General features: G+C 40.6%; 1 protein-coding gene across 10 annotated transcripts in view; it reads left to right on the forward strand.

The window, feature by feature from the left end:
* The window catches only part of KMT2C (lysine methyltransferase 2C), a 407,832-nt gene that overhangs the window by 225,537 nt on the left and 168,181 nt on the right, over positions 1 to 14,114 (forward strand). For all 10 annotated transcript variants that reach the window (XM_077491169.1, XM_077491171.1, XM_077491174.1 and 7 more), the window contains exons 7-8: positions 5,237 to 5,399; positions 8,631 to 8,802. In XM_077491169.1, coding sequence (XP_077347295.1) covers positions 5,237 to 5,399; positions 8,631 to 8,802 — 335 coding nt within the window. The remainder of the gene's footprint in view (positions 1 to 5,236; positions 5,400 to 8,630; positions 8,803 to 14,114) is intronic.

Here is a 14,114-nt window from a genome sequence, read left to right on the forward strand (position 1 = left end):
CAGTTCATGCAAAACAGCCCAAGAATTTACAGGAACTGGAGGCTTTTTGCCAAGAAGAATGGGCAGCTTTACCATCTGAGAACATAGAGAAGGGATCTCCAATTAGTGGACCTCCAGCTGTTGCAGAACTACAAGTCCCATGAGGCATAGCATAGCAAGACTCTGACAGCCACAAGCATGACACCCAGAGGCAGAGGCATGATGGTACTTGTAGTTTCGCAACAGCTGGAGGTCCGCTAATTGCATATCTCTGACATAGAGTCACAAATACCACAAAAAACTTCAAGCTGTCATTGATGTTAAAGGGGGCAATACACGGTATTAGGAACTAGGGTATGTAAACTTTTGATCAGGGTCAATTGGGTAGTTTCTGTTACCATTCTGATTTAAAGAGTCTAAACAGTTGATAATAAATGGCTTACCATAACACTAACCATGAGTGAAAGACAAGTTTTTGTGTTATTAGTCATTCTCTGAAAAATGGCCAAGAAATCATACATTCTGCCAGGGTATGTAAACTTATGAGCACAACTGTAGTTGAAGGTAAATCTAAAGAAAATTGTATGGCCAGCTTTAAGCCTCATACACACTAATAGTTTTGTTCAGCCCAGCAGGGCTGAACAAAAAAACTGACAGTTCTGGCAGATCCACTGTACTAACCATGCAATGTTAGTACAGCAATCTCCCCTGCTGTGCTGTTGCGTTCAGACAGCGTGACAGACCCCCTAGCGCCCACCCCCCCCCCCTGCCAGAATACTGATCAGCGCTATTGGCTGAGAACGCTGATCGGGAGCCGATCAGCAGACCTTTTTCCAAATGGCTGGCTGCAGTACACACTGGCGAAATGTCACTGATGTCTATCGAACTGGCCGATGGCACCCAACATTGGACCCGTGTGTACTAGGATTTACTGTCTTAGGGTGTCTGCATCCTGAATGAAGTAGTAAAGCAGACACATTTGGGCTGGAGCATTGTCAGTCTGGGGGAAGGGTAATGTTATGCTAGCAGATTTAGTTTGACCTGACTACCAAATGGAATCTGAACTGCAGCTAACCACCTAGGCAGTTATAGCAATCAGATTAAACTATTATGCTGCTGGGTTAGTTTAATATCGCTCCTCTAATTGCCCATACAAGTCTCCAGTCTCTCTTGTTATTTCATGTGAACATATGTGAGACTGCCTTTGAGGTAGTCTAGAGGTAGCTAGAAAGGATTCTATCTTGGGCAAAACATTTGAGCCTTGTTGGCTGTTTACATCCTAAGGATGTACATAAAGAAGGGTGGTGTTGATGCTCAGGGTCTCCTGTCCTAAGATGGTATTGGCTGTTCCTCTAAACCAGGACATTGTTCTTCCATCCCTCTTTTGGATTGTAGTAAATTAGAAGATTTCCCCTCATTGTGTGTGTTTGTACTCTGTCATTCCTAATGGTCCCCATAATTAGGAACCAGCTTCTTCAACAATTTCTCAGTGGCTCAGAAAGATCCTAATCCAGGCTTGGCATCAGGTCCTCTGTTCACGCACGCAATCTCAAAGTTCTAACAGGTTGGTGTTCAGGTCTCATCTAAAACTGGTTATAGGCATAAGGTCTTTCAGGCAACTCTTTGAGCTACACGCTGCTCCCAGTTCATATTTTTTCTTTCTTTTTGGGCTGTTTTTGAATTTGCTATTGTGTCTGAATCCAATATTCCCTGAATTTATTAAGGGACACGGGTCCCCCTCTGTCTATGATCTTACTCCTAATATCGCTTTCTACACAACTGAGGCATGTAGGAGTAGAATTCATAATACTGGGCTGGACACAGTTTTGTTTCTGTGTCCAAATCCTCCTGTAGATGGCACTATAACACAACCATGTTTGAATTCTGGTACCCTCAAACTCCAAGAAATGGATTTTTCTAAATCCGTTTCCTGATTTAAAAAAAAAATAACTTGATTTTGCTGATGTATGTTTATATTTAGCCCAGATCTAATTATTCTCTTCCACATCAAAGGATCTTATACTGTGCATAGAAAATTTGAAATGATTAATTCTTACATGCATAGGAACACCAGTCCTGAAAGAAATACACCACAGGCTGTTTTTTTTTTTTTGAGAGAAATGTCAGAATTGGCCTAGGTGGCAAGTGGTTAAATAAAACCTTTGCTGTCATTGCATACCTTTTTTTATTTATTTTTTTACAAAGTGACATCTCCACTAATTTGATGTGATTCTCTGTGCAATGCAAGCAGATCATGGTTGTTGGGAGAGGATGGCAGGGTGCAGTACATAGCTTGCTGTAAACCAGAAGCTGTGATAAAGCCCAAATGTCATTCTGAGCATCCAAGACTGAAAGAACTGAAATTTAAACAAATGAAAGGATGAGTCTAGGGGCAGTTCAGCTGAGGAAGAAATGGCTAGATGATGCTTAACTTCCTTCAGGAAATTACTGACTTGCAGCTTTTAATGAAAACTGTAGGAAGCTTACAGTGTGCATTGAAATCAGTGTAAGTGGTTTCGGTACAGGAGATTAGCCTGTACAACCGTGCAAAACCACAGGTAAGGCTAGAGTTCTGCTTTAAAACACATAGTAAAGGATCTGTAAGAAGTTTAAGAATATACATTTTCCATTAAAAAATGCCAAAAAATGTAAAGCTCTTCAAGAACAAACAACTTGCAGTAATGGACTGGCACTCTCATCCCTTACAAGAAACTTCCCAACACTCCTGCAGTCTGGAGTGCTCCTTGTAGCTTTACACACAACACAAACCTATACCCAACTGGGACTGTTATTGCATCTTAAAAGAGAAGTTTGGGAATATAAAAAACAAACATTTATAATCACCTAGGTGGATGCAGCATTTGTCCCCTGCTGCCTCTACACAACGAGAACTGAGCGAATAAAGACTGCTGATCACTCAGTTCTTGGTCTTCACTGAGCAGAGATCAGTGAATGTCAATCATTGGCTTTCTGCTCTGCCCCTCCAGCACTCACTGGAGCACTGGGCCATACAAGGGGCAGGTGTGTTTGGCTCAGGCTTTTAGCTATCCGCTGAGCCATCTGCCAGTCCAGGCATCTGGGTGGATTCCGACATTAAGGCCGGGTTCACACTGCTGCGGGGGGAGATCCGGATGTGATTCGCACCGCACTGCAGTGCAAATCACATCCGATCTCCGTAGCGATGCGAGTTCAGCCATACAGATAGTATGGCTGAATTCGCATCGCTCCCGCAGCAAACTCGCACTGGACCCTTTTTTTGGTCCGCAGCAGAATCGAATCGCATGGGTGTTCACACCATGCGATCCGATTCCTGTGCGAGTCTGCAGATCGCACTGTGATATGCGGACGGATCTGGGGGTGTCATTAACATTTCATTGACACTCCCAGCCGTTCGCATAGGGCAGTGTGAACTGCCGGCGGGAGTCATGCGATGCAGGAAAGCGCCGCGGATTCGCGGCGTTCCCGCATCGTTGTGGTGTGAACCCAGCCTAAAGGCAGACACTCTCCAGCGCCTGGACTGGCTGAGTGACATCGCAGGATTTTAGAATGAAGTGCACTCCTGTGATCGCCAGGTGATGTAGAGCCACAGAAGCTTTGGCCCTATTTCTCCTAAGATCCAGTGCTTCTTCACCTCACTATAAAAAAAATCAAATAAAAAAAAGGTCGACCATTTGTCAGAAGTGGGAAAATATGGGCAGTACAGGTGCTTAGTGGTTAGCTCCTGTCTTGTAGCACTACGGTTATCTGTTCAAGTCACATCCAGGACATCAACTGTATATAGTTTGCATGTTCACTCGCTCACTGCCTACATGGTTTTCCTCTGTGTACTCCACACTTTAAGTACATCTGGTAGACTACTTGGCTCTTGTTTTATATTGGTCTTAGTATGCGTGTGTGTATATATGTGAGGTAGGGATTTTAGATTGTAAGCTCCCTGAGGGAAGGGACTGATGTGAATGTACAGCGCTGCATAAATATTTATCATGTGGAGGAGAATTAAACATATGTGCCAGTTCGGCTATTATATAACCAGTTCTTCTTTCCCAGCCATTCATTATCTTTGCAGATCTCTCAGGTTTCACAGTTGGTGCCGGCCTATGCAGGTTTGGTTGTCAGATCTGGATAGATCTAAACCAATATAATGCATCTTTTCAGGACTATTGTCAATCATTTTGAAAAGGACCACTGTGCTTTTGCAGAAAACTGGATTAGGTTAAAGCAGAACACGATAGATAGATATAGATATATATATATATATATATATATATATATATATATATATATATATATATATATTACAGTTGTGCTTTTAAGTTTACATACTCTGTCAAAATGTATGAATTTTTTTTGGCCATTTTTCAGAGGATATGAATGATAACACAACTTTTCTTTTTCTCATGGTTAGTGTTTGGCTGAAGCCATTTATTATCGATCAACTGTGTTTACTCTTTTTAAATCGTAATGACAACAAAAACTACCCATATGATAAAGTGATAAAGTTTACATACCCCAGTTCTTAATACTATGTATTTTTGTCATTCAACATCAATAACAGCTTGAAGTCTCTTGTGGACGAGGCTAGGCTTTTTATCTTCCCAGATGGTAAAGCTGCCCATTCCTCTTGGCAAAAAGCCTCCAGTTCCTGTAAATTCTTGGGCTGTTTTGCATGAGCTGCATGTTTGAGATCTCCCCAGAGTGGCCCAATGATATTGAGGGTAGGAGACTGAGATGACCACTCCAGAACCTTCACTTTATTCTGCTGTAGCCAATGACAGGTCGACTTGGCCTTGTGTTTGAGATCATTGTCATGTTGGAATGTCCAGGTATGTCCCATGGGCTGCTTCCTGGCTGATGAATGCTTGTGTCAATTTTACCTTGTTTTTTCTTAAAATGGTATATTATCTCAGTTTAAACATTTGATACGTTTGTTACTTTCTATTGTGAATAAAATATGGATTTGAGATTTGGAAAACATTGCCTTGTGTTTTTTATGTAGATTTTACAGCTTCCCAACTTTTTTGGAATTGGGGGGTGTGTTTAAACTGTAAGAGCACTATAATAGGATTAACATGTATCAAAATATGTCAACTTTTGTTTATATTTTATAAAATCGTATAATTGGTAAAAAAAAATTGTGTTAAAAAGTGAAGATGTGTCTCAAAGGTATTCATCATCTGATGATTGGATATTATCTGTCAAAAGAAGTGTATGTGTCTTTTAGGTATGTGGAACTAATGTAGCTTTCTTCTGTTTCCAGCGATGTGCATACTGTAAGCACCTTGGAGCTACAATCAAATGCTGTGAAGAGACATGTTCGCAGATGTACCATTACCCCTGCGCTGCTGGATCTGGCGCCTTTCAGGATCTCACTTGCTTTTCTCTGCTTTGCCCAGAGCACATTGACCAGGCTCTTGAGCGTTGTAAGTTTTTTTCAGACCATGCAAGACTTCTGAGCATGAAAAAAATGATTTAATCTCCTAGTCACTGAGGGACCAATCACCCTGTTGTATGTTGAGAATGCTTTTATACGGAGTGTTTTTTTTATATTGATGATTTTTTTTTTTTTTTTTTTTTTAAGCATTTTTTTTTTCAGTGATTTTGGTGTCTTGTATAACTCAAAGCCTGTTTGCTCTAGAATAGTTTAAAGTGGTTACTAGTATGTTTGTGTGAACTTGATTTTGGCTGTAATAGATACAAAAATTGTGTAAGCACCACAAAAGGTACTTTCTTTTCGTTGTTTTAAGTGGACATAGCTTTGGGCAGTTATATTACAATGTACAATTCTTGGCTTTAAGTACCTCTATCACAAATTATATTAACGTGGTTGTATAGTCAAAATTTAAACTTTTACCTATAATAAGGCTTACCTGTAGGTGAAAAAAAAAAATCTCCTAAATCTGTACGGTTTAGGAGATATTTCCCCTGCAATGAGCCGCTGACTGCAGGGGCGCAGGGGATTCTCGGCTGAAAGCCTGGCAGACGTCGGACCTTGCCGGAAAGAAGTGACATTGCGGGTCCAGCCACTCACAGCGCTGGAGCCTCGATACACGGAAGACACGCCGAAGCCTAATGTCGGCTACCTCAGCGTGGACCAGGTGAAATGATGACGCCTCGTTCTAAGGTAAGTATTTCATAATGAGCTAGTATGTGGTGCATACTAGTCCATTATGCCTTTTGCCTTACAGGTGTAGGAAAAAAAAAGTGTCAACGGGTTTACTACCACTTTAATGGGAATTTAGCCTCACACTAGCATCACTTTGCACAGATTCAAATTGTTTGCACCAGATTCAAAATGCCGCAATTTCAGTGTCTTTGCCAAAACATGCAAACAATTCAGGTCATTCTTAATAGATCTACAGAGTGGCTTTTATTCTGCACCAAATACTGAAAAAATTTCATCCAGTTCATAGATAACTGAAGGTAAGCTGGCGAACAGAAACGCACAGAGTGTCTGTCTCTGTATGCTGTGTAGCAGGGTGGCATGTTTGCTGCTGCTACCACCTCCCCACTTGTTACTGGTTGTAAAGACCAGGCCGATACAGCCAATAGTCTGTGAGCAACCTACAGTAGGCAGAACCTGGTGGGGAAGCTTATACAATAGTTATCCATCAGGTGTGCTGTCTCCTTATGATTGACAGCAAGTGGTGAGTGCTTTCTATAGCCAATAGCAGGCAGTCTATTCTCTTGGTTAGGAATCTGCCAACTGCTGTCATTCACAAGGGGAATCAATCTGATAGAGAACTAGGAACACTGAATTCCCATCAGACTCTGTCCACCCATTTTCAAAACTCCTCGACCACTGTGCTGTCTAACTGGTGCAGAAGCAGGGAGGCAGCTCAGCTGCACAATATTGACACTTCTGTCTCTGAGCTTCAGAATGTGGTGCATTCGTGAATTCATGTACCTGTTTTCAACAGATACATGAGTCTGTCACCCACACTGACATTTGTCTTGCCATAGACACTCTATTTTCCACATTTACATACAGAACAAGTTGTACACTAAAAGTGATGGTGACTGGGTTTAGGACAAACTAATGTAAATGGCAGTGGTGCATATCTTTTTACTCATATGGTTTAAAGTGGGAGTAAACGCCCATCTCTGGCTTTTATCTTTAGGTAAGTATAATAAGGCTTGCCTATAGGTACTGTGTAAATATCTCCTAAACGTGCACCGTTTAGAAGATATTTACTGTAGGTGCAGCTGGTGATGTCACCTGCGCATGCACTCTGAAAGAATGACCACCTGACCCATTCCTTCAGAGTCCTCTGCCTCAAACAGCAGCTCCCACGTGCATGAACAGGAGTGATGTTGTCACTACTCTGGCCAGTCACACAGCCGGAGTCCGCGGACCTGGAAGGAAGACCAGGTGAAGATGGAAATGCCTGCAGCGGTGACAGCGCGGCACTGGAAGGCTTCATTTTCAGGTAAGTTTAATATAATGTGCTAGAATGCAATGCAAAAAACGGTTTACTACCGCTTTAAGCGTTAAAAATGAAACTTTTGACTTCATCGAGTCCACTTGGTCTATATCAAATATGGAGAAAAATATACAAATAAAGGCATATAAAAATATAATTTAAATATAAAAGAAAATATTCTGGGTATATATTTTACATATCTTAATTGCATTTTTTTACGCCCAGTGGCTTTTTTAAAAAGGTTATTAAATCCCACAGGGATCCTGTGCACATAGCAATTTTCCCTTTCTAATCAGTGGATTAGCGCAAATTGGCTTTTAAAAAAAAAAATGATTATTAGTTTTTTTTGGGGGGGGGGGGGCATTCCTGTGAGAGATGAACAGCTATCCCTGAGCCCCGACCCTCCTGTTTATTGTAGACTGAACGTGAACCCACCACTAGCTAATTGGAGTGAAACTTTCAGGTTGTTGTGTTCTGAATGATTGTGTATGAAGAGGTACACTTTCAATCACACAAGCTGACAGCAGCACAAGTAGTCTACTACACTTGTCCAAGAGAGATAACACAAGCTGACGGCTTCAGTTTCTGTGTGGCCGCCTACCCCACAACTGCTTCCCTTGATCACCTGCACAAATTTAAACGCGACAAGTGCTATGCGCACAACCTCCCCTGGAGCACCTAAAGAGGTTAATGCATTAAGATAAAAAGCCTTCTGTGTGCAACAGCAGCCCCAGCCCCCTACTACTTGAGCCCCATCTCTATCCAGCAATATCCACAACTGCCTCCGCCCTCCATGATTCTGCCTCCTCATTGGCTCCTGCTGCTGTCAATCAAAGTTAGCCTTTCGAGGCTCTGTGTCTGAATGGACACATGGAGCTTTGGCTCGGCTCAGGTGCCCCACTTAGTAAGCTGCTTGCTGTGGGGGCACACGACAGGAAGAGGAGGGGCCAGGAGAGCCGAAGAGGGACCTGAGAAGAGTAGAATCTGGGCTGCTCTGTGGAAAACCATTACACAGAGCAGGTATGACATAATTGTTTTTATAGAAAAAAAAACTTAGACCTTCCAATCACTTTAATATAACGTCTTTGAGTTGTACTAGTGCACAAATTGAAACATTAGCAGACCATTCAAAATTGCTTAGTTAAAATGTTCTCAATGGCTCTGGTAAACACCTTAAATCTATCTGAGAGTATTTTTTAATGTTTTCATCTTCCTTTTTCTGTGTTTCAGTTAAGGATGAAACTAACTGTGCACTGTGTGACAGCTCTGGAGACCTTCTGGATCAGCTGTTTTGTACAACTTGTGGTCAGCATTACCATGGGATGTGTCTGGAGGTAGTGGTGACCCCTTTAAAACGCGCTGGCTGGCAATGCCCGGACTGCAAAGTCTGTCAAAACTGCAAGTAAGTAAAAAAAAAAAAAAATGTCAGTACATTTCAATTAGTTAATTATTTAAATTTTTTTTAAATAAAGCACAGTGAATGTTGTCACCCTATGACAGTAAATGTGTTTGTGGCAGAATTCACCAGATTCTAAGGACCATATCTGAAGATGGGTAAACTTACAGCTTTTTAAATGTTTCTTAGGTTTAGATGCACTTTAAATTGTATGTTCTCTTTTATTATTAAATGGGCTTTTTTAAGGTGTTCTGGTTTTCACCCAAAGTCAGCGCGAGCTTGTTAATTGGACGATGGCTGTATATAAATCCAGAAAATAAATAATAGCTCCTCTACTGCAGTTAGACTTTTTTCAAAATTATATATAAATCATGAACTTGACTTAAAGTGCAACTTCACCCAAAAGGGAAGTTCCATTTGTTTGCATGCTCCCCTTGCCACATTTTCCACTTGGGGGGGGGGGGGGGGGTGTGTACTTCGTTTTGACAGGTGCCCACTCCTATTTCCCATTGCATACACCTCAGTCCTAGTATTTGTAGCTGCTGACTTTTAATGATTTGGAGGAGCCTGCAGCTTTTCTTTAAGCAGTCATACATAATGTTCAACATTTTTGAAAAAAAGACAGGTATAGAGTCCTCTCCTAATTTTTTTTCTCCAGCATTATGAATGTTTAATGGGTATGTTCAATAAAGACATGAGAAATTAAAATTGTGTCATCAGTTTAACTGCTTGACTTCTAGAAGATTTACGGCCCCCCCTTCATGAACAGGCTATTTTTTGCTTTTTGGCACTGCATTATTTTAACTGACAATTGCATGATCATTCAACGCTGTACACGAATTAATTTTCTATCATTTTTTTTCACAAATGGAGCTTTCTTTTGGGGACATTTGATCACCACTGGGTTTTTTATATTTTGCGATATAAAGGAAAAAAGACAGAGTTTTGAAGGGAAAAAAAACATCTTTTAATTTCTGCTCTAAAAAATATCCATTAAAAAAAATCAAATTTCTTCATAAATTTAGGGCAGGTATGTATTTGCTACATATTTTCAGTAAACAAAACAAAAATCCTAATAAACTTGTATTGGTTTGCATGCAAGTTATAGCGTCTGCAAACTATGGTGTGTATATATACTGGAATTTTTTTTTTTATACTAGTAATGCGACAATCAGCTACTTATAGCAGGGCTGCGATAGTATGGTGGCAAATCTGACACTAACTGACACTTTGTAGCAGTGATCATTGTATTTGTGTCACTGGTTCCCACAAATATACACTGCCACTGTACTAATGACACTGGCTGGGAAAGGGGTTAACATCTAGGGCTATCAGAGGGTTAAATGTGTTCCTAACCAGTGTACTGTGTGGTGTGTCTACCAAGGGTTGTGTCGGTTTTTATTCCCTGCTTAGCAGGGAAACAAAAACCGGCACATCCCTGCTGACAGAACATAGCTCTGTATTGTTTACATACACAGTGCTTCTATCCTCCTTGTCGATCAGTGGGTGGCGGTGGGCAATCATTGGCCGGCACCATCTAATTGGCTTGTGCTGTGACTACCTGGAAGTGTGGGTTCACATAATAAATACATGATCCAGTACAGGAGAGCCGCTTTGCCTCCATACTCCTATGTGAGGTGGTCGGCAAGCAGTTAAGAACATTGGGCTTGTCTATTATTGTGACTTAGATGAGGATCAAATCACATTTTATGGCAAATTACCGCAGAAACTAGTTAATTCTGATGGTGTTTAGATACTTTTTCTTGTCACTGTTCATTTTCAGGTTGTGTCTTATGTAGTCTGTAAATTGTACACAACTGCACTTTTTAGATATTCAGATGTCCGTCAGGTTTTGTCTTTATCATCAAATAAAGGCCATTTAATATTTCTGTTATCCCCTCTCCCTTCTGAAAGCCCCAATTTTATCCCTAATGACATTGACGGAACTAGACAACACCCCACTGTGACAAAATCCAGCCTTCGTGCCTCACTGATTTTTATTGATGTGTTTTTGGGAATGATAATTAGCAGCTCTTGCAGTCTACAAAACTTATTTTTTTCTTTTTATATATATATATATATATATATATATATATATATATATATATATATATATATATATATATAATGTTCCCTATACCCCTGTGCATGTTATATATAAAGCTCCCTGCTAGAACTCCATTGATCTGAATGATGACATGCACTGCATATTCTGTATAATTACAGAATTCAGTCTTTCAGTCTATTCATTCAGTCTATGTATAATTTCATTTCAATTCTGTACTATTTTTATTAAAGAGGAAGTAAACCCTTCCAAACAACTTGGACCTATAGGTAAGCCTAGATTAAGGCTTACCTGTAGGTCCAAGCAATATCTCCTAAACCTATATGGTTTAGGAGATATTTGCCCGAAAATGGGCACCGCTGTCTACGGCGCATGCGCCGTAGACAGCGGCGCGCAGGCGCACTAAATGCGGCAAATCCAAGAATGGATTTGCCAAATTTGTCGACTCCCGTGCGCATGCGCGGGAGTGACGTCATCGCGGCTTCGCCGTATGACAGCAACGGAGCTGCGAGGCGCGACTCCCGTGCGCATGCGCGGGAGTGACGTCATCGCGGTTGCGCCGCTGTCATTGGTCGGAGCTGCGAGACGCCACCAGCAAGATGGACGCGGCGGACTACAGGGATCAGCGGCGACTTCGCTGGCTCCTGTGTCAGGTAAGTGACACATAATGAGCTACTATGCGATGCATAGTAGTCCATTATGCTTTACCTTTGCAGGGAAAAAAAGAGGAAGTAAACCCATCAGGGTTTACTTCCTCTTTAAGCCTAGAGTAGATTATTGTTGATTTACATTTATACTGTCTGGGATTATTATTATGGCAAGTGGCACAAGCTTGAAGCACTCACTTACATGCTTTGAAGTGTGCACATCTTGTTTCTAACATTCATTTTATGCCATTTTTTTCCATACATCTGTCTGCATAAAGTGAAAACGTTTTTAAACTACTTGTTGATTTTATGCTAATTATCTTATTATAAAAGTTAAACGAACATTGTCATGTTTTTATTTTTTTTAAATGTATTTTCTATGACTATTGTATTAAACTTTTATTTAGTGGTTGTAAACCCCATTCATGAAAATTACCTGGGCACATATAGTGTGTTAAAATGTCAGGATCCTGTGATGTAAAAAAAAGATACATCATTTCAGAACTTTTTCCACCTTTAATGTGACCTATAAACTGTACAGCTCAGTTGAAAAACAAACTGAAATCTTTTAGGTGGAGGAGAGTTAAACTAAAATGTGGTTGCATAAGTGTGCACACACTTAAACTTATACTTTGTTGAAGCACCTTTTGATTTTTAGAGCACTCAGTCTTTCTGGGTATGAATCTGTCAGCATGGCACATCTTGACTTGACAATATTTTCCCACTCTTCTTTGCAAAAACCTCTCCTGTGCACAGCCCTCTTCAGATCACCCCACATATTTTCTATTGGATTCAGGTCTGGGCTCTGGTTGGGCCTTTTCAAAACTTTTATCTTTTTTATGGTGAAGCCATTCCTTTGTTGATTTGGATGTATGCTTTGGGTTGTTTGCGTGCTGAATTTCCTCTTCATGTTCAGCTTTCTAGCAGAAGCCTGAAGGTTTTTTGCCAATATTGACTGATATTTTGAACTGTTTATAATTCCCTCTACCTTGACTAAGGTCCCTGCTCCAGCTGAAGAAAAATGGCCCCAAAGCAAGATTTTGCCACCACCATGCTTCATTGTGGGTATGGTGTTCTTGGATATTTTTCCTTGTAAGAAAAGGCTTCCATCTTGCCACGCTACACCATAGCCCAGACATATGAAGATTATGGTAGATTGTTGCCACATGTACCACACAGCCAGATATTCCTGCAGAGCCTTTAATGTTGCTGTAGGCCTCTTGGCAGCCTTCCTGACCAGTTTTCTTCTAGTATTTTCATCAATATTAGAGGAACGTCCAGTTCTTGGTAATTTCACTGTTGTACCATATTTTCTCCACTTGATGATGACTGTCTGCCATGGTATATCTAATGCCTTGGAAATTCTATTGTACCCTTCTCCTGATATCTTTTAACAATGAGATCCCTCTGATGCTTTTGAAGCTCTCTGCGGACCATGGCTTTTTCTGTAGGATGCAACTAAGAAAAAGTCAAGAAAGCCCTACTAGAACAGCTGAACTTTATTTGGGGTTAATCGGAGACACTTTAAATGTCAGATGTGTACTGACTCCTATTTAACATGAGTTTAAATGTGATTGCTTAATTCTGAACACGGCTACATCCCCAGTTATACGAAGGTGTGCACACTTATGCAACCACATTATTTTATTTCCCCTTCTTAAAATATTTGTTTTTCAACTGAGCTGTACAGTTTATAGGTCACATTAAAGTTAGAAAAAGTTCTGAAATTATTTATCTTTGTCTCATTTCTTTATATTGCAGAAACCTGACATTTCAACAGGAATGTGTAGACTTTTTATATCCATTGTATCTGTAGTGTTTACTTCTCTCTTTCCAAAGCTCCTGAGTGTCGTGTCTTTCTGCTGCTCTGTTCCTCTGTTATCATAACTTCTGACAAGCTCTCTGACACAGGAGATAAAAGCAGCTGGAAATTTGTGTCTGCTGGGTGGGGGAGACTTGAAGAGAGATCAGCAGAGAGCTTGTCTATTCAGAATTCAGCTCTGCAAGTTTATTCGTTCCTCTGCCTATGTGGAGGGGGATTTGTGCCTTTCCTCCAATCAACTCTCACACAGTGCATGCCATTTGTTTCATATTTGTTTATCATCTGATGCTATTCACTTCACTGGGCATTGGAGAGGGTTTACAACCACTTTAACATGTTAACAATACATCTATGATGCTCAGTCTGCAGAGGATGCTGTCTTTTTAAATAAGAAAACCTAGTACCACCTTCATGGCAGAGCTAATTTGAACAAACGCTGCATAGAGAAAAATAGAGGCATCTATTTCTGGCATTTCCTTTCCTTAGAAAATGTCATTCTGACTTAGTCTTCAGTATCTCCTGAGTCATGGACTTGTAACTGGTAGGCTGAAAAGAAATTTAAACTGTCCTTTGACTTGCGGCATAATTGTTCGTCTATCTCTGCTCAAGTTTCCTTTAAAGGATAACTAAATGCAAAAACAAGAATGTCATCTTTTACAGCATACCAGTCCTTAGATGTGGTGGCTGTTGAACTTGCAGTGCCATTGCTGCTTTCTGTGAGCTGAACAGAACGCACAAATATTGTTATCTTCGTTATGCAAATTATTTATCCCCCCAATCTGTT

The sequence above is a fragment of the Lithobates pipiens genome, unplaced genomic scaffold (genome assembly GCF_037356315.1).
Source record: "Lithobates pipiens isolate NorthernLeopardFrog02 unplaced genomic scaffold, aLitPip1_a1.2 Scaffold_19, whole genome shotgun sequence".
NCBI lineage: Eukaryota > Metazoa > Chordata > Amphibia > Anura > Ranidae > Lithobates > Lithobates pipiens.